This window comes from Aythya fuligula, chromosome Z, assembly GCF_009819795.1.
Source record: "Aythya fuligula isolate bAytFul2 chromosome Z, bAytFul2.pri, whole genome shotgun sequence".
Taxonomy (NCBI): domain Eukaryota; kingdom Metazoa; phylum Chordata; class Aves; order Anseriformes; family Anatidae; genus Aythya; species Aythya fuligula.
The window spans coordinates 43,830,009-43,850,881 of NC_045593.1; the positions used below are offsets into that span (position 1 = coordinate 43,830,009).

General features: G+C 38.1%; 1 protein-coding gene across 1 annotated transcript in view; it reads right to left on the reverse strand.

Moving 5' to 3' along the window:
• Positions 1-16,452, reverse strand: part of SLC28A3 (solute carrier family 28 member 3) — a 42,793-nt gene extending 26,341 nt beyond the window's left edge. Inside the window, exons 1-4 of the mRNA XM_032206301.1 lie at positions 16,396-16,452; positions 9,220-9,321; positions 4,936-5,018; positions 501-592 (exon numbers count right to left, since the gene is read on the reverse strand). Coding sequence (XP_032062192.1) covers positions 501-592; positions 4,936-5,018; positions 9,220-9,321; positions 16,396-16,452 — 334 coding nt within the window. The remainder of the gene's footprint in view (positions 1-500; positions 593-4,935; positions 5,019-9,219; positions 9,322-16,395) is intronic.
• Positions 16,453-20,873: the final 4,421 nt, after the last annotated feature.

Genomic DNA, 20,873 nt, shown 5'->3' on the forward strand with positions numbered 1-20,873 from the left:
TACATGCTGACATACAACACAGCATTGCTTAAAGCAGACATTTGCTGTAGGTGTTGAGTGATATGGGTCAGAGCAGAAAGCTTTAATTTCTAGCCTGCTGACTTACACTCCATCCAGGTTGGTCCCTGATTCTTTTTAGAGTGATTTCATCGATTTGAGCAAGTTCCTAACACTGTAATTTAACTAGCTTCTTGAAGAGGGCTAGTAATTGAGTAGACATAGAGACTGAACTACCCTTTTTTCCCCTGAAAAACAGTTAGTCAGAGTTAAAACATGCTAGAGGAGCAGTGTAGCAAAATTTTGGTTTTGTTATATTTAGAAATGAGTGGAGGTTTGCAATCTGGAACTTTCTCTGGGACTAAATTCACTTTTACCTCCTTTCAAATGCGTTTTTTAAGACAGGCAAGAGTTTTTGTATCAGATACAAGAAAAAAATAATCTACAACCTTGTATAGGTATGTAAGTAAGGCTTCAGCAACACTAAATGTAATATACTGTACCTGTTATTAATATTCCATAGATCACGTAGTTAATTCTGGTTTTATGTTTCTTGCAAAAATCACAGGCTTTATCATATTTCTTTTCTAAAGGCCTAGGAAAATGTGAAAAACAAACAGAACAGAAACTTGAGCTATAGATAAAAAAGGTAGTTTCCCCAGGAACATCAGGTTAAATTGACAAAAATTTCTCCCTGGAGTATTCTTCACCACAGTAAGAGATAAATTTGGAACCCTAAGTGCCAAAGAAAATCATTTTGATATCTTCAAAACTTTTTTTGGGGGGGCGGGAATTCTCTTGTTTGATGTTAAACAAGTAAAAAGGAAAATCTGCCAGCTATCTAATGGGCCAGTCTGTCAAGAATCTGGAGGGCTGAAGCTAGTAGGCCAGTTATGCCAGCCTCCACAATATAGTTCTTCCACAACGAGGCCTGTTTTACAAGGTTAGTGCAGACTAGATAGGTAGATAAAGATTCTGTGTCCATTACTTGATCACAAAGGTTGTTAGTACAGCCAACACAGCTTTGCTGTGTGGAGTAGTGTTGCTATAGTTGCAAAGGCCCAAGCGAGTAGGTTAGAGAAGGTTTGAAGGAAGGCTGAAAAAATAGTTGTGTGACATTCCTATGAAAATATAACATTCCTAGAAAAAAAAATAATTTTAAAGGGTTTGTGTGTCTTACAGCATGTAGCTTCCATCGGCACTTGTGGATGCAAAATAACCAGTATCAATCTAAAACATTATAGTGTTAACAGATGCTTCTGGATTTGAAAATTTATTTGTTATTTACACTAACCTTTAGTCAAAGACTCATCACTTCATGGAAGATGAAATGATTTTTAATATTTGCATGTCCTTTCCTAGTGTCTATTCTTCCACTTACAAAATACTTAATTTTTGTTCTTTTCTAATCTCACCAAGGGTAACACATAGTGATTTCATGAAGAAGCCTGAGATTTAGGGAAATAGAAAGTTAATTCAGCACAGATTTCCGATGTTAAATATACTGATGATGTGGGTGTATTTTAGTTACACAAGCTTTAGCTAAATAAGTGCCTCAGTATTCAAGCTGAAAAAGAAATCACGGCTATAGCTTATGTCTCTGTAAAGTGGTGCCTCATAGCCTTAATGTCTACAAAGACTGTGATAGGTTTAGAGTAGGTAATTATCCAGACTGTATTTGTTGGGAAACTAGCTGTAGCTGGGGTCAGATGCATGCTGAAATTCAGCGTGAATACTCTACTTTTCTGCACTTAAAAAAAAAAAAAAAAGAGAAGTATTAATTTATATTAGCACTCAGCAGAAAACAAAAATACTTGTTCAGTTCAAAGAGCAACAGGATCTCTGAGAAATCTTAATTGCTTTTTATATTTCAGGTTTTCTTTGTTTATTTTTTATTTGTTTTCCTAGGAATTCCTTTTACTTCACAAATAATAATTCTTTGCTTTTACTTTTTAGAACATTAGGTTAGCCACTCAATCTCAGATATAACAGGAAAAGAAAAAAAAATGTAGAAATGAAAGACACTGGCATGAATAAGCCAGAGTGACTTTATCAAGTTTATTGTTCTTCCACCAAGAAAAAAAAAAAAAGAGAGAAAAAAAGGAGAAAATAGTTACTATTATCCATTACTATGTCTTTTGAGTTCTTTGGGATTTTAAATCATTATTTTAAGATTACAATTCTTTATAATTTCTTATTTAATCTAATATCTTCCTTTTTTTTTTTTTTAGTGGTTATCATGTTGATATCAGCATATCTTAAAAATTCAGGCATAATATGTTATAAATGTACAGCTCTGTTCTGAAAGGTGGCAGAAAAAATCATCTTCCTAATGAAGTCCAGTTACTTTACTAAATAAACACTGTTTGTTAAAGGCTGACCCTAGGGGCTTAAAGTGCAGCACACTGCTGATGGCTTTTACTTAATAGATGTTGAAAAAGCACAAAAACACACTTATTTAAGTACATTTAAAAGAGAACTTTAATGTGAAACATATTTGTATACCAAAACTATTTTCCCTTTCATTTTGCATCTCAGAAATCCTTGTTCTGGTCTGCATGTACTCTCCAAGTGAATGCTACCACCTTGTGCATATTGCATATCATTGTTATCCAGACTGATCTTTCAAAGGTTTTGTGTCTCGGATCACAAGCTGTTCAGTTGAAAGAAATCAACGATGCATTTGAAATTAAGGGGCACTTTGTGAATACTTCTTTTAACCAGACACAAGGAATACATTAAATCACATTAGGGCATGCTTTAAGAGCTACTGTTGCCTTGTCAAGTGCTCAACATAAAAATAAACTTAGACCCCAAGAACAAATCCAACAACACAGGACAAGCAGTAGCTTGAATATAATTAAAATAGAGCAAAGTGGTCTTCAGCTTCCAGTCTGCAAAAAGCTTTTGCAGCTCAAGGCCATAATACCTTCTACTGTTGGAAGAACAAGGGGACATAGGAAAAAGGTAAAGCCCTTTGAGGGCTAACTCTGTTAGGCCTTGGGTCTCCACAGAAGTACAAATAAACCAAAATAAATGACAAACATACAGTATTTGTCAGAGGGCTGGAGCACCTCTGCTATGAAAAAGGCTGAGAGATCTGGGGGTGTTCAGTCTGAAGAATAGAAGGCTCTGAGGTGACCTTATTGCAGCTTTTCAATAATGAAAGGGTGCTTATAAAAAAGATGGAGAGGAACTTTTTGCTTAGTCAGATAATGACAGGACAAGGTTTTAAATGGTTTTAGGCTAAAAGAGGGGAGATTTAGATTAGAGGTTAGGAGGAAAATTTTCACTCAGAGGGTGGTGAGGCAGTGGAAAAGGTTGCCCAGAGAAGCTGTGGATGTCCCATCCCTGTAAGTGTTCAAGACCTTAGATGAGGCCCTGGGCACCGTGATCTACTGTGTGGCACCTTGGCCCATGGCAGGGGAATTGGAACTTGATGGTCAAAAACCATTCCAACCTGAGCCATTCTATGAAAATGACTATTTCATCTCTGATCCAGCTCTGCCTCTCTCAGGGCAGAGGCCAAGGTCTGAAGGGGGAAGACTTTGTACATGCACTTCTGTGCCAACATTTGCCTGTGCTATCAATTTACTTCTGGGTAGACACCCAGAAGTGGTGTCACTTGCCACTGGTGACTCTTAGTAAGTTGTTCTGGTGTTTGATCTATCAAATATAACCTTTTGTTTTGGTAGAGAGGACCCAAAGTGTTTAAACAAGAAATCGTTTCATGTTACATACTGCTACAGGAATGACAAAATTGCCAAAGAACACAGAATAGAAACAAGAGAAAATTCTGGTGATATCTAAACTTTGAAACAGTATCTTAGTAATATGATGTCAACAGCAAATCTGATCATATTAAGGAGTCTTTAAAGTTCTCTCAGTGCAACTCAGAAGCATAAATGACGTCACCAAAATTACTGTTTCTGTTTATAAGTGTATCATTTCTACAGGCATGAGATCATTTCAAGTAGTTCAGTTTGAGTTAGAGAAACTCCTATTTAGGAGCAAGTCAGTTCCTAGAATCATATAGTAGAAATGTAGGTTCAAAGCTGAAATGGCATAATAGAGTGCAAAAATAGAAATCAGCAGAAAAATTAAGTATGACTTCTATGGGGATTTATATGAAGTTTCAATATGACAGAAAAATATTTTAGACATTAAAAACATTAAAATAAAAATTGATGAAAATAAAAATGCAATATGAATAATAATTATATTAATTACAAATAATTAATATATAATATCATTAATTAATGTTAGTATAAAATAATAAGAATTACTAATTATAATAATTAGTAATAATATGTTATAACATAAAATAAAATTTGATGAAAATAAAATTTGATGTATTCTATCTCATATTCTTGAATTTCTTATACAGGGTTTGTAGTTTTTGAGAAAATACCAATCCCCAAGTAAAATGTGTACTTTCACTGTGTAGTCATTTACTGCTACTGCTAATGAAATGTAAAATTTCTAACAGATCAAAATATCTTTTTTTTTTTTTTTTTTACATCTATTAATCTCATAATTTGCAGGGGGGTAAATAGGTTAATTAGCTATGTAAACTGAAGTAGTGAATCTGACAATAGTGAATCTTGCACTTCCTGCAAGAGCATACTGTTTAAGGCCTCTTTTAAAAATGCCCTTACAGAAATATTGAACATATAGCTAATTTTAAAAAGAAGTAAAATTGCTCCTTTAATTTGCAATGTTTTAGAAGTGTTCCATAATCATATGTCAGCTGAAAGGTATAATATTTTAAAATACAATGCGTTTCTGTATTACCCAAATTGTGATACAAAAGTCTGTGTTGCACAGGGACACAGCTGTAAACTTTTGAGCTGTTGCTCCAGATGCAGAAACACCGGCTGCTGATTGCTTAGGCTGGAATAAAGTGAATAGAACACTTACTCATCCAAATGACATTACCCTTTTAAGTGTGGTTGTTCCTCAGCTGCTGAGTCGTGTTTGTCTTCATGCAGATCACTCTTAATATTGACATATTCATCCTCCTGGAAAACAGATCAGTACCAATGCTGTGAGAAGGGTGCACGCTTGTTAAGTAATGGGAAAAACAGAAATCCCCACAGGCAGGTGGCTGAAGCAGTCACAAGACTTCCTTCTGCATTGTGAGCACAGCTCTAACTCTCCTTTCTGCTGTCAGTGCTGTGATAACTAGCAGGCAAATGCTAGTTATCATGTTAGACCATGACTTCCAACTCACCAGTGTTGTGAGTTACAAACTTTTCCAAGACTTTCACACAATTTTGGAAGAGAAAATAAAGGACAAAAACCCTCTAGTGTTACTTGGAGTTAAAGAGGCTCCTGTACAAATTAGCATTGCATACCTACTGAAGAGCGAATGCTAAGGGTTGCTACTATGCTAGTATAAGTGCTAGTATATGCTAGAAGAGTGAATGCTAGTATGGTTGCCTACTGACCAGATCACAGAATCACAACATGGCTGAGGCTGGAAGGGAGAAGGGACCTCTGAAAATCATTTAGTCCATTCCTCCTGCCAAGCTGGATGACCTACAGCATAGTTTTCAGGATGGCACCCAGGAGGGTTTTGGATATCTTCAGAGAAGGTGACGCCACAACTTCTCTGGACAACCTGTGCTAGTGCTCTGTCACCCTCAAGTGCTGAGATCGCTCAATATTTCATATTAGTGGCTGCCTGGTTTTGTTGCTTCTCTGTTTGCCAAACCTTAATATGGTTGAATGGAAATTTTATTTATGGAGAATGGTTAAATTTTAGGGGGGTTGTATTTTAAACAATTAGGTAAGTCAATTAATTTACTTCTTAAAAAAGCAACAGAAATTTGAAATTTGTCCTGACAGCACATTCTCATCAGAGATATATCTTTTTGCTCCACATAAGTCTGTCTCCTAATACATCCATATTTTGAACAAGCACAGTGTGATCTCAGCTACAAATTCATTAAAACTTGCACATTTTGCTTTCCGCTGGCTGTGCTGTGCATGGGGCAGGTTGGAGGTGGGGGGGGGGAGGGGGAGGTATGTCTCCACAGCTTTTGCATGCAGGGCAGACTGGGTCTCTGTGTCCTGGCAAGGCCTGGGATGCTGGGGGCCTGCTGTCTCCAGGCCCATGGGCAGGCAAGCAGGGTGTTTGTGGCAATCTGGATTCACATGGCTTTCAAAAACAGGCACTTGTACTGATACCTTGCCTTTGCCCAAAAGCTTATTTAACTACATACTAGCAAATTCCAAAATGTATTGCTGTTTTGTACCTGGTTCTCCCTTTGTAGGAAAACACCCATTTTTCTTCCTATCCTTAATTAGTAACTTTAGGTTACTAATCTTACCTTGAAGTATATATTTGTAGTCTAACGTGGCAGTTTCTTATCAGGAATACCACAAAATTCTTCTCTTAATCTCTCATTCTGAACACTTACATCTTCTGGGTAGTTCTCATTTCTCTGCCAAAACCACTGTGGATTTTGTTCCAATGCTGCACCAAGCATCAGGCTCTCTCTGTCATGCTTGGTGGCCATCCTCATGGCATATGGAAGCCACATGGTTCCCCTGACACTGCTGGGCAGTGGCACTATGCTGCTCAGAGGCCCAATCGTGCCTGTCCCACCCGTGTGTACCTCAGTGCTCATGCCATGTGCAGGCTCTGTGGCAGGGCCTGTGGTCGATGGGGACCCAGGGGCTGGTGAGCCATGGGGCTCTTTGGCAACTGAAGGCAGCACAGCAACTCCACTGCTGTGTGCCTCGCTGCTGTCCTGCTTTCTGGTTTTAACACCCAGTCGGAGCAGCATGACCAGTCGTGCTCCGTGCTGGAGACTGCCACAAAATCAAGCAGTGCTTTCCTTCCATGCTGGGTGATGCGCTACCCTCTAGGGAGGAAAAAAACCAGTGCAGCTTGCTGCAGTGGAAGGCGAAGTGGGAATTTACCTTTCCTATGTCACAATTATTTATGCCAGCCCTGTTCCCCAGGCTGCTTTTTCTACACCAGAGCATGCCGTGGAGCATGACCCTGCGTTTGGCCTGGCTTTTCTGCCCAAGCTGAGGCCTCCACTTACAGTCCTGGCAAACCCACTGTTTCTAGCAAGAAACCTGAAACAAAACAGCTCAGAGGCAAGAGACAAAGGACAGATGCATGGCCTCTAATTTAAATGGTATGTAGGAGTATGTACGTTGAAATTGCTATTCATTCCCTTACAACAAATCCCACTGAAACACAGATAGGAATCTCTCAGTCCTCTTAACTGAAATTTCTAGGGCAGGATGGGTGGGACTCATGGAGCTTCACTCCATGTTACATTAATTTCTTTCTCTCTTTGGTATCAACTATGAAATAGAGCAAATCTGAAAATACAGATGCTGCTGCCTGCTGAATTGCTATTATTTTGGTAGTTGGGAGCACTCCTCCTGGTAGCTATAGAAGATGGACTTCTCACCTGAGATGCAGTGAGTGAAAAGGGTATTGATTGATTGATTTTTTCCCTGGGCTTCAAGTTATGCCAATGCTTATCACATATTTTTGATTTTGTAGATAGAAAAAGCTCAGGCCTGTATTATAGATCAGGAGTTAGTTGTCCTTTCGGTTGAGGAGCTGTGCATCCAGTTTTGCAGACGACTGCACTCCCCATGGCACCTTGTCCTCTCTCCAAGCTGTAGCATGATGCTGATCACACATCCCTCCTCCATCTCTACCACCATCACCAACCCACCTGTTTTGTGTTATCCAGACCAGGCTCCCTTGTCCCTTTTCCCCATGATGTGTTGTCCTTCCCAGGGAAGGAGGATCACCTATTACCAGCACCCTGACTCTGTGAAATACACGGATGCCATAAAGTTCCTGGGTGATGAAAGCTGGGAAAGAATATTGGTCTTGAGAATGTCACCTATTTTTTTCTACTATTGATTCACTATTTTTAAATTTTGTTTCATTGTAAAAAGCATCAGTACATATCTTTTCATGTTGTTTACAAGGTATTTAGATTGGTATAGAATATTATTATGTTATTACTTTACTGTCACAAATTATTTCTTAAGTCTACGTTAAAAAGAGTAAAGAAAATCTGAAATCAAAGAAATTTCAAAAAAATCAAAGTGTTTAGAAAATTTGAAATCAAACCACTTTGTATCTAACTCCATGCAGTTGCACGAGGGAAAAGGAGAATGGATCCAAACCATTTTCTCTCTTTTTCTTTGGCCAAACATAAAGCCAGAACTGGCTCCTGGGGAGGTTTTGGTCCTTGATGAGTCACCAAAGCGCTGTATGGAGGCTATAGACTTCAACCACCAGGGTATAGCAAAGTCAGTCTGCTTCAGAGTCCCCAGATAAAGTCTTCTGCCTCAAGGCATGGTGTGTCTGAGAACGTCAGTGAGGATAAGTGTATCTGTAGTATATCTGTACAAAATACTGGCTGAATGTTTTCAGCTGAACCTTTTCAGTGGAAAGTGTGGATGTGGAAATATTAGTATATGACACTAGAAAAAAATACCTGTTCTATGTTTTTTTTTTTTTTTAAACGTTACTCCAGCCTTTATAGTGTGGCCCACATACAATGTGGGCTTAGACAAAACCACTGTTAAAAGAAGTCAAAATAAACATGTTTTTGAAGTCATTTGTATTGTATTCTCATCTTTCTGTTTGGTTGGTTGGTTTATTTTCTTTGGTCTATCACAAGTCAGAGCTGTTGCCTCTAGCTTGAGTTTTTTTTTTTGATATTTCCCCTTTTTCTGAAATCTCCCTTATTTTGGATGAGTAGGTATTTAACAATATCTATGACACCCTGTATAACTGAAAGACAGTATCACTAAAAACAGTGTTTCCAGGTAGACTCTCTCCAACATCACAGGAGAAAATACTTATAGTTCAACATCTTGTCTCCAGTATTCCCTCTGACTACCATTTCTGATGCCTGTTTTATATCTTGCACGAAGCCATTTTGGCATTAGAAAACATTTTATTTTTTTTTCCTGGATCCTACATATCCTTATCAATTTTCTGTTTTGTTTGTATATCTGTTGTTAATTTTTTTCTGAGAACAGAACTGGCTTCCCTTCAAGTTTATGAATTTTAAATCAAATTCATGTTTTGTTAAAATATCTGTATTGGATGTGCTATCACAGCAACTCACATTGAATTTGTGGTTTATGAATTTACATAAGGTTATTCTAATACCTGTATTTATTTTACCTCCCAAAGGAAAAAGAAGAAAAAATTAAAAAACATACCTTATTATTAAGTACAGTTTTGTCATTTTGTGAATTCTTAATTCTCTGTGAACTGTCGCCAATACTGTCCTGATGGATAATGTCCATGTCTTCAGTGTTATTCTGAGATACAAGAGCAGAAATTATATCAGTTCACATCAAAAGCTGAAAGCCTTTCCTGTGTAGAGTGAGAACTGATTTATTCTGATGCTTGCATTTCTGTGTTTTACTTTAGTCTTACAGAAGAGCCCAAAACTCAGTGTGCAAAACGAATGTGTTCAAGTCCTTGCACTGCTGCATAAAGCTTTTTTGGTCATGGGTGGAGCTTGGCTAATGTGAATCTGCTGTTTTCTTGATTGAAACTAACATCTTCTGGCAGTGCTGCCCTTTGCCCTAGGAGTGGTTTAGAAGGCTTACAAAGATGTGTCCCTTCTTCCCACCAATTCTAAAATGGCCTATTTGGGCCTCCCCCTGATGTTAGTACCTTTGTTCAAGACAATGCCATCTATTAATGCATATGTAGTAAATGCATTGTTTCAACATGTACTTCTATTGCTTCTGAAATAAACTCTCAGAGTGTCTTTATAGACAGCAGTTAGATTTACTACATAAGTTCTCTGTGGTATGCCTTTTATAAGATCACAGAATGGTTTGTGTTGGAAGGGACCTTAAAGATCACCCAGTTCCACCCCCCTACCATGGGCACATGGGCAGGGGACACCTCCCACCAGACCAGGCTATACCTCCAGGGATGGGGCATCCAGAGCTTCCCTGGGCAACTTGTTCCTCACCAGCCCCAGAGTAAAGAACTTCTTCCCAATATCTAATCTAAATCTACCTTTTTTTTTTTTTTTTTTTTTTTTTTAAGTTTAAAACCACTATTCCTTGTCCTGACACTGTGCTCTCTGACAAAGAGTCCCTCCCCAGCTTTCCTGCAGGCCCCTTTTAAGTACTGGAAGGCCTCTTTGAGGTACTAGAAGATCTCCAGGTGTTCCTGGAGCCTTTTCTTCTCCAGACAGAATGACCCCAACTCTCTCAGCCTGTGTTTGTAAGAGGTGCTCCCGACCTTTGTATTCATGGCCACAGGCCACATCTCCTGTGGCCTGTTATGACCACAGATCCAGGAACATGCCAAGTCAATTCTGAACTTAGCCAATCTGCACTGACGTAAGGAAGAAGGAAGTTAAAAACAAATTAGAACAAGTTAGATGGGCAGACCCTCTTCCCTCCAGGCTATGCTGAAAAGGTTACTGACTTGATCCATTTACTTTGAATGTTGGCATATATGAACAGTGTTATACAACTAGCACATTCTGTTGTACTTTACTGATTAGAGTTTCCTCCTTGCAAAATATTTGATTAAATGGCAAACGCATGGGTTTATCTTGTACTTGCGCTCCTTCAATGTCTGTTTGCTTCCCTGTAGACAAGCTGTTTACTTGACCAGTCTTTTTGAATAACTACATTCTTTGAGCTTCCCTCCTATCTCCTCCTGGGGTTTTGAAAGATAATTGGTTTTATAGAGGGTACTTCTAGTACTTGCTTTTGGTTGCACTTTTAACAACAGCATCTACTCAAGAGTAGATTGTTTCCCACCCCTTCCAGGTAGTGATTTAAACAAATTGGATGTCAGAGAATCCAAATAGATGCTGTAACTGTTTTACATTTAAGAGGGGATCATTGCCTCAGCTCTGGAGACTAGAAACAGGGTGTTTAAGTAACTCAGTGAAAAACAGATGCTTCAAAAGCAAACATTTTAATGTAGCATGTTGGATTAGGTGGATTTTGTGGATTGCTTTAAGTCAATTGAAATGAAGTCACATGATTTATAGTTCAAAACTTTTTTATTCTTTTAATATCCAATGCATCTTAAGACCATTAATCTGAGGTGTTCCAACATCTACTGTCTGATTAACCAGTGTCATCATTCTGAAGAAGCTTTAATGAATGTTAAATACTGAAATAAAAGGGAAAATTTTTGATCCATAATCATAGTTTTCATAATTTTCTGTCAGATTGTGAAATTCAGCATGCAGGATCAAGTGTTGTCCCAGAATGATGAATAAGGCATTATCCTTGCCTTAAAGTGAGGTTAAACAAATCACAAAGACAGGAGATAAGATAAATAAAAGATAAAATAAAAAATGTGTAGTGCCAGATTTAAATTCAGCTGCCTAAATTTTCATGAAACATTTTGAAATGGGCTGTAAATTAGGCTCACCGACCCCTAAGTATGTTAGAGTTTTCTTTAAAAGCTTAAGTTGTCTGTCTTCAACCAGTAGGACAGTTGGATGGTATTTGAAATGCAGGATAAAAAAGTTTTAATGATAGACTGGCATAAGCTGGCTGTACAAAAGAAACAGAACAAGTAAGTGTATGAGGACCAGAAAGCAACATTCAGAATAACTGAAAGAGTGAAGATAACAAAGTGTACATGACCCCTGTAGTTGTGGCATTCAAAACATCTGTTGATGGCAAGCAGGAACACAGAGGATGACACAGACAAGAATCTTAAAAATATTTACATAGCCTGAATACAAAAAAATGTAGAGGTATGATTGGCTTTTACTATTTCTTACAAGAGACAGAGTGGTATGTCTTAGTATGAAAACACTTTTTTTTTTTTTGGAAAGCAAATTTGGAAAATGGGAGAAAGGACCACATAGTTTCCTGCCTGTGTCTGATGGTGTTATATAGTGCAATGCCTTCATAATTTTCAAGGCAAATTATAACAGTGATGCCCATAAAATAGGAAATTCTTCACAGCGCATATACTCTTTGTTAGGCAACCAGACTTGAGTATCTAGGATACTGTGGAGAATGCTGATAAATGCTACAAGAAATAAATGTCATTTTTATAGATATATTGTTTGAATGGAATGGAGTATTAAAGCTGCATTTGTTAGGGCAGCACCTTATGCAGCATGCATAAAAGGCAGAGTTATATCTGAGATCCTTCCTCAGGTAAGCACCTTAACAGCATGGTGTGCTAGGCTACAAAAACTGGTTCTAACTGCTTAATGCATCATAACACTGTCAGTCAGAGGCTAGTGAACAATAAATATTTACTACCTGTTATCTGCCCTTTGCATTGTATTTAGTTTATTTTCTAACTCCCAGTTCCTCCCTGAGTCAGGGCATTTTTTTTTGGTACCGCTTCCGATTACCACTCCTTTATGAGCCATCTCTTTTCATCCCTTGAGGGTTGTGTGACTTCTTGTTTAATGTCATTATTAGCAGAGATCTGAATCATCAGAATTAAATAAGTAAAACCATTGCATCTTAAATGGAAGCTGAACACAAGCTAGGAAAATGCTAACATCTGAGTGTTAGCATTATTGTCAGTGTAGCTGGATTTGTGAGCAGGCAATCCAGTGGGAAGCTGCAGTGAACCTCCAGCCAGCACCCTCAGAGAGAAGTTAACTGAATCAGATTGGAAGCAAGAGACACTGTAGCATCTATGTACATTATGACATTATTGTAGATATAGACACAATATATTACATCGACGTGTACATACTTAGTATGGAATGTCTTCCAGATAATGATGAGACTATGAGGATAATGTATCTGTTGATGATTCAGGTTCCTTAAATTGCATGACATATTTAAGGGAACAAAACAATTAAAAACCTGCATCTGATGGTTTAAACAATGCAGCAAGGTGTTTATTCTAGCTATGAGTTTGCATCCAAAGCAGGTAACTTTTCCATGTAGTCCTAATGTTTGCATTGGGGTTTTGTCCTGGGTACATTGCCTTGAAGTGTTTGGGCAGACTGATGGTGTGGATAGAGTTATGTGTCTTAAAATCAATACAAGAAACTTACACATTGTAATGCACCCAAATGGCTGCTAGTAACTGAGCCCTAAAATCAGTGAGAGATACAGTGCAGCTGTACATTTGGGATTTGCTTTCTCTTTTCCTTTGAGACCATTACAAGTTGTGAATGTGAGAAAAATGTCAAATAATTTTCTTCAGACAGGATCTTCTGTGAAGCTATTTTATTCACGATTACAGTGGATGGGTGTCCTGTCAATTAGGAGTACATTATAATAAATAAATCATAACCTTTTTTTTCCCTATTACCCAACACCTGATCACCTCCCCTGTTTCCTCATTGGCTGAGTACTACAGGTTCACAAGCTACTTGACGCATATATGTTTATTTTTTTTTTCAACCCTTTAATTTCTCCCTCCCCTCCCCTCCCCCCCCCCCCCCCCCCCCCCCCCCCCCCCTTTATTTTTTTCCCTTTCTTATGTTCTGAGAACCTGTGGTCTTTGTTTTACTGTTCCCACACTGCTCATCCTCTTTTTCTCAAGCTTCCACTTTATTTTGGAAGAGTGAAGCCTTCTACTGTCCACTTATCTAGTTAGCATTTCTCCTTATTATGTCTACACAACTATCTTGGAATACAGAAAATTAGTTCTCTACTGCAAAAACACAACTTACTTTTTTACTTGAATGAGAAAAGAAAGTTGGTTCTGAGTCTCCCAAGTATTAGCTGATATTTTGCAGGATCAAGCATTACAATAAATGTAATTGATGGCATTAGTAGAACTTTACACTACATGGATACATCTCTGAAGGTTAACATTGGATAACTGATTTTTAAAGTATACTATAATTTGGTTGAAAAAGTTTTACACTCCTATAATGTAGTGGAAATTCAATAATAACATTAAAGGATTTATGTTTAAATATCAATAGCCAATGTAAAATTTAAAAGAGCTCAAATAGTTATCCCCTTTAAACATTTGCATGACTAGTTGAAAGACACGTTACTTTATGTTAACGACCTCTTCATCCCATTAAGAGTCCCTGTACATTATCAGGCAAAAGGCCAATCATTCTTGGCATAATAAAGCTCAAATATAATCCATTCAACAGCACTTGTTAGTATTTAACTGCTTTGTAATAACATCAAGAGCTGTTTTCTTAACATATTTACTTTATAAAACAAACTACCTAACTGGGGTTTACTTTGTCCCTGATTTTTTCTGTCACTTTTCAAGTTAATCATTAAACAGCTCAGGTACATCTGAAGGTACTTTTGGAGTGCAATCCCCCATTGGTACTTAAAAATGGCTTAAATGAATTTGAGAACACTTTTTGGTTTTGAAGATAGTATACTAGATATATACTAGAAAATACTATATCACAGAGGAAGAAAAGTGCTGCTTGTCAAAGAAAAAATCAAATACAAGAAAATAGGAAAAAAATAGATGTGTTTCTTCTACACAGTGGCTTCTACCATGAAGTGGTTTTTCTTTGTTTGTTTGCTTGCTTTTGTTTTTCTTTATGCAGAAACTTATCTATTTTCTTCTGTGCTTACATTGCCAAGAGAGTGATTTATATGCTGAGTCAGAAATAGCATAAATGTAAACGTTAACTTCTTCTAATATTCCAAGAAAAAAATAAAAAATAACCAGAAAACCTGATTCAAGTCACAGATTTCATTAATGGCTAGTCTCAGTAATTTTACATTTAGATTACTTAAATCAGATGGGATGTCCATGCTCTTGCAAACCTCTGCTGCAAGGGGGCAAGGAACTACTGGGGTCTCTGCACATTGCCCAGGTGAAGCAGCTGTCCAAGGCAGGGAATTAACAAGTCACAGTTCTGTACTCCACAGAGACTGCTGAGAAATTAGATATTTTCCAGTTTGGGCTATTCAAGAGCATTTGGAACTGAGCTTCTGCAGCTAGAGGGGATGCTTCTTTCCTCTGTGACTCTGTATGCACAGATTTTGGAAGCTGACCTAAGCACCTGTTTCTTGTGCAAGCAAAGCCAGGATGAAGTTCTCACTTAACTCAATCATTTGGACTGAAAGAGACACAAGTTCATATTGCTTGGATACCTGCTCTGAATCAGAGATGCAGTGAGGGCACTGTGATTACCCAGGAGAATGCCCTAACCACTGGGCTATCGTGTTTTAAGAGAGTTATCACTCTGTCTCCTCTTGAAGCTGTCCCACTTAGCGTGAATTATTAACTATTGACTGGAGTAGGGACTTGACCCTAGCTCCTTTACATTCCGCAAATATTCCCCAGCTGGCAGATTATCAAATCAGTCTCTTGTATGTGTGTCTTTATAGCCCAATGAATATTTAATTATTAGGACAGAGCACTTGTATATTTATTGGCGTTACAAAATATTCTGCACGCTTAGCTTCTGCAAACATTTTTCTGTATTATTTGAATAGCGCTGACTGATATTCATACCCACTATGTGCTGTCCTTCCTGTTAGCTGAGCTCTGTGACAGCATAAGGATTGAAGGCTGCAGGATGACATTAAGGGATACATTACCACTGGAGCATGCATCAGAGCACCAGGCCTTCCCCTGCCCACCCTACTTTCACTAACAAAGCACCGCAAACTGGCTTGGCTGTGGATTTATGTTGTTTATTCCTACTCTGATTCCTTTGAAAATGCAGGGGTGCCAATAGCACTGAGAAACGATAACTGACTGGTTAATAGGTTTTTGTTTGTTTGGTTGGTTTTTGGTGCTTCAGCTTTTGAAATCTGCATTTTTTAAATATTCATTAACATTCCGTCATGCACTTAATATGAAGAACCTTCTGTGTTGGCTCCTTACCTCCTCTCTGTGTTCTTCTCCAGAGCAGAACATGCAGTTATTTTATGTGTGGAAGAAAGAAGATATGCCCTACTCTGATTGTATGTTTGTTGTTGTTGTTGTTGTTGTTTTTTTCATGTTATTAATACATATTGCTTTGATGAGATGTATGTCTGCTGCATAATTTTTGATCTCGTCTTCAACAGAACTGTAAATTAAGTATCCTCATGAAAAAGCAGCAATTGATACAACAGGTAGGAAAACAGGATGTGTAGTTGTGAGACCTGTCAGCTTACCAAATATTACTGAGACAGGAGACTATTCAGAGATACCAGTATACCAGATAGCAGATGAAGGGAGCGAGACACTTTTCAGAGATATCAGTATACCAGATAGCAGATGAAGGGAGTGAGATGAGCTTATTCCTGAATGCGTCAGTTGTGGCTTTTTGTATAAGAACATTGTACTTTGGCAGGATATCAGCACAAAGCATATAAGGTGTTGTAAACTATCTGCATACAGCAGAAATTGCGCTTTCTTTGTTTAGGGACTGAGGTAAGCCTTGTTCATTGTTTTTAAGTCTTTTCTCTTCCCCACAAAGCAAAAGAAACCACGCTTACCTGGAAGGCCAAATTGCGCACTCCTGTGTGATCACGGGTGGTCTCCTTCAGCTCCATGTGCCTAGCATGGACAGGAGAATTCAAGGTGTGTGCTGAAAGCTACTTGTGGCACAGGGCAACATGAGCCACCATCTGGTTAATCCATCCACGAGGTGTCTGACTGCCATTCGAAGCCTGGTTGACTGGAGGGACTCTCAGGTTGCTAGCTCCACCTTCTCACTCCCTTGGACTGCCCCTTCTGACCTGTGTGAGAAACTCAATTCAAAGTTTCTTGGGATCAGAAGGGAGGATTTCTGCAAGCCCCCAAAAGCTGTTATCTTTCTGTGTGATTCCCCAAAGCAAATATATGTATTTACATGACTTCTGGCTTTCCTCGTTTGCTTGGGGGAGCAAAAAGTGAATGGAAAATTTTCTCCACCCAGGTCTTTGAGATGTCAGCACAGTTTTTCTCTCTCTCTCTCTCTCTCTCTCTTTTTTTTTTTTTTTTTTTTTTTTTTAAAGAGCTATTTTCAAGTCAACTTTTTTTTGATGTTATCATGGCTATGTTTTCATAGTGGTTAGGTATTTCATCTAGCAACAGAAAACATGAGAAAAGGAGCAGCAACTCCAGGACCTTCAACAAATATCTGTTATGCACTTTTAGTTTGCATGACAAAATCTTATGACACAGGGTCATTTGGTTATCTGTCCTGACATAACTCACCTTTAACTGAAGTTTGGTTTTCAGGACTGTTAGTTCCAGTATGGAAAAGTTCCATTCTTAGAACTGCTAGATGGGTCTTCTAAACATGTTTTTAGTCACTATGGGCTTCTCAACAGCTCATTCTCTACAAGTTGACTGAAAATAGTACAGCTCTTACTGACACTAATCTCTGACAAAAATTTAAGAAAAACAAAAATTGTTTCTTTGAAATGCAGCAACATATATTTACATAATCATTAGGTTCCTGAATTCGTAACTTTCTACATGGGGATTGAAAATGTTGAGCTTTTCTCTTTCTTGTGGGAAAAAAAAAAAGAAAAAAAAAAAAAGATGTCCTGCTTTATGAATAAAGACACAATTGACTAGCATGACTAAATATATTTTTAGGAAAGAGCAGTTGTCTGAAAAATAAGGTGACGCATCTTTCTGAGGAATCATCTAATCATGTTTTAATTACATTGTGTATCATACACTTGCAGAATCTAAGTATTGGTCTCTGAATCTAAGTATTGCTTAAAAAGAGGACTTTTTTTTTTCTTTTTTTTTTTTTTTCCTGTGCTTCACAATGAAATGCATAACTTTGAACACTGAAAAACAGAATATATAATTAAGATTTTTTTCTGATGTCTCAGATTTTGAAATCATCATGTTTGTTCCTATTTGTATTTACTCTGTGAATACAGCAATTTCTGTAACTAATTGCCTCTCTGTTTGCACACTATCTGCCAGCAAAAATAGCTGCAAATATCTTTAACAAGTTTGGTATAATTGCTTGCTGATTACTGTGTACCTCAGCTGTTTCTCTCTTCCTTTCTGCCTTCGATCTTCCTGCCAGTTTTGGAAGTGCTTTTACTGTCAGAGGGAAAATGCCGGAGGAAACATGACATTGAGTCATTTTCAGATCCAGACCCTTCAGTCCTAGAATTTTTATTCTGCACTTTCATGATTGGAAGAAAGTTCTACAGAAGTATCTATACCAAGGAACAAGTGCTTTCTGCTGTTGTTCCTCTTCTTCTGACAACACATTCAATTGTCTGTAACTGTTTTTTACCATTGAAAGAATCCCAGAATAAAACTGACTTGATCATTTCAGTGCAAAGTTTCCTCCTCTGAAATATATTTTATATTAGCGGACTCACAGGATACTGAAAGCAGTGTTCCTGTAGACAAAGGACTGTGTCTTAAATACAAGGTGGGAACTGATGGGCACTTTTTGTCAAGATCAGCATGCAGTCTACTAAATATTAGGTTTATAGCAAACTTTTTCCCATTTCTGGTTAGTTTAAATACTTAAATGAAGATATGGATTTACAAGAACTGTCTGAAGAACTGTCACATCCTGCCATTTCAACAGATAACAAGATTGAACATCTGTTTTCCAAACTCATGATTCCTACAGATAAAAGATGGCATTGAAGACCTGAATTCTTAAATTGTAGGGTGTTATACAACATTAGATTAACAGCACTATCTTTGTAATGCATGTTGCCAAAATTATACCCACTAGTAATAGAAACATTTACATCTGAGGAACTGCTTTTTAAAACCAGCACTAAGAACCTTCAAGTTCAGACCCCATACTTCTTTGTAGATTACAGTCAACAGAAATACATTCTAACATAGTTTCCATTCAACACTCCATTTCTCTTTTCCTGGACCATCTGACTTTGGGACATTCCTTTAAGGGGAGCATTCCTTTAAAAATTACCAGCTAGTGGTCCTGCATTCTTTGGGGAAAGTTAGAAAGTAAAAAGCATTTTCCAATATAAAGATAGCTTTCAAAAAATCAGAACAGTGTCAAGTTTATTGAAGTGTTTACACTAAAGAAAAGGCATTTAAAAAAAAATATCTTTTACATCTACACAAAGTGGCAATACGTGGTATTGAAAAAAACACTGGATTTTTTTTTCAGCCAATTCTGTATAAGTGTACATTATACATACCTTAGAAAGAATTGGTATTGATGGAAATGTATCTTTTGCTAAAGAAGAAAAGAAATTACTAAACTTTTTGGAAAATGACAGGACATATTTCTGAAATCTGAATTTAGGTGGGGAAAAGTGAATTTTTGATCTAGAGACTGTGAACTTTTTGACCCAGGAAAAGTATCAAATTTACCGTTCTGTCCTGGAAAACAGAAGAATGAGGAAAAACACAAGACAAAGACTGGACAGTCCAGAGTGTCTAACTTCTGAAACATGACACCTAGACTGTCTGCAATACTTTGAATGTGTTTGCTTGGTAGATAAATGGGAGGGTAAAATCACCAGCTTTTTCAGAATAATTTTAACTTTTTGTTGGATGGACTTTATGAAAATATGCTACTCCCACAGTTGCAAAGTGGCTGGGTGGCCAGGTGACACCTTCTCCTCTCCCAGGTTGTGCTGAGAGATCAGCCTTTGGCCCACACTAGTCACAGCCTCATGGCATATAATTCTCCACTCCAGGTCCATCTCTCACCTCTCCCTTTGAGATATTTTTGAATGGTGTGAATACTTGGGCAGAATAACTATTGAGAAAATGATTTAATTCCTAGGTTTAGGGTTTCTAAAACCCTAAAAGTAGAAATGCGACATCTTCATGTTTCCTATTTGTCCTAAAACTCCCCATTACAAAAGGCAAAGAAAAGAAAAAAGGGGAGAGGAGAGGAGAGGAGAGGAGAGGAGAGGAGAGGAGAGGAGAGGAGAGGAGAGGAGAGGAGAGGAGAGGAGAGGAGAGGAGAGGAGAGGAGAGGAGAGGAGAGGAGAGGAGAGGAGAGGAGAGGAGAGGAGAGGAGAGGAGAGGAGAGGAGAGGAGAGGAGAGGAGAGGAGAGGAGAGGAGAGGAGAGGAGAGGAGAGGAGAGGAGAGGAGAGGAAGGGAAAGAAAAATCTGTGCACTTAAATAAGAAATACTATATTTTCAAATAGGCGTGTGTGCAGACTCACTGGTCTATATTTGCTTTGTAATAATTTAGGTTTTGTGTTCAGTGAAATAAAACGCTGCAGAGGATTGACGAATGGGGCAGTCACTGCTGTTATGAAAATTAGACCTCTGAGGCAGAAAGTGTATTAAAGGCAAGTAATGCAAGCATGTTGCACTGTTTGTGAAGGTAGGAGTGGCAAAACCCATGGAAATAATTTATAATTGTGATATAAGGAAGTTTTTTTTTCTCATAGTAACAGTTGTGATGTAGCTGGGATGTGCAAGGGCTGTGAATGCAAGGGCCGTGCCTTTTTGCATACCTGGCATGCTTAGTCAGGGGAACTCCCCAGATTGTCTTTGGATAAAACAGATGGTGAATTGTTTGCAACAAATTACTTGACTGAACTCCTACTTTGATTTCTTACAAAGCACCTGCCTAATTGGTCCTGCTGCTATCCATATGCTGGGTTCCCATTTGGGTCAGGATTTCTGGCAGATCCTGTTGGGCAGAGACCAGTGGATAAGCACTATCAGTCTGTTGGAGTGCATTAGCCAACCCTCTGACTGGAGAAACTGAGTGATTCTGTGGGCTTCCCCCAGGCAGTTCCTGCTGCAGAGGAAGGAGCTGACTGAAATTTGCATAGATAAAAGAATGTTAAATCAGTAGAAACTGTACTTGCATTTGCAGGAATGGTAACTACAGGAATGGTAATGTAAGATAGTATTTTATGCACGATTAAGATAGGCTATGCTTTGTAGATAGTTTAAAGTAACTAATACTAAAGGATCATGCACTTGCTGAAGTAGTCATCCTGTTAGCAGGCCCTAGCATGACACTTACAATCCTAGAAGGATTACTAGAGCTGTAAGATC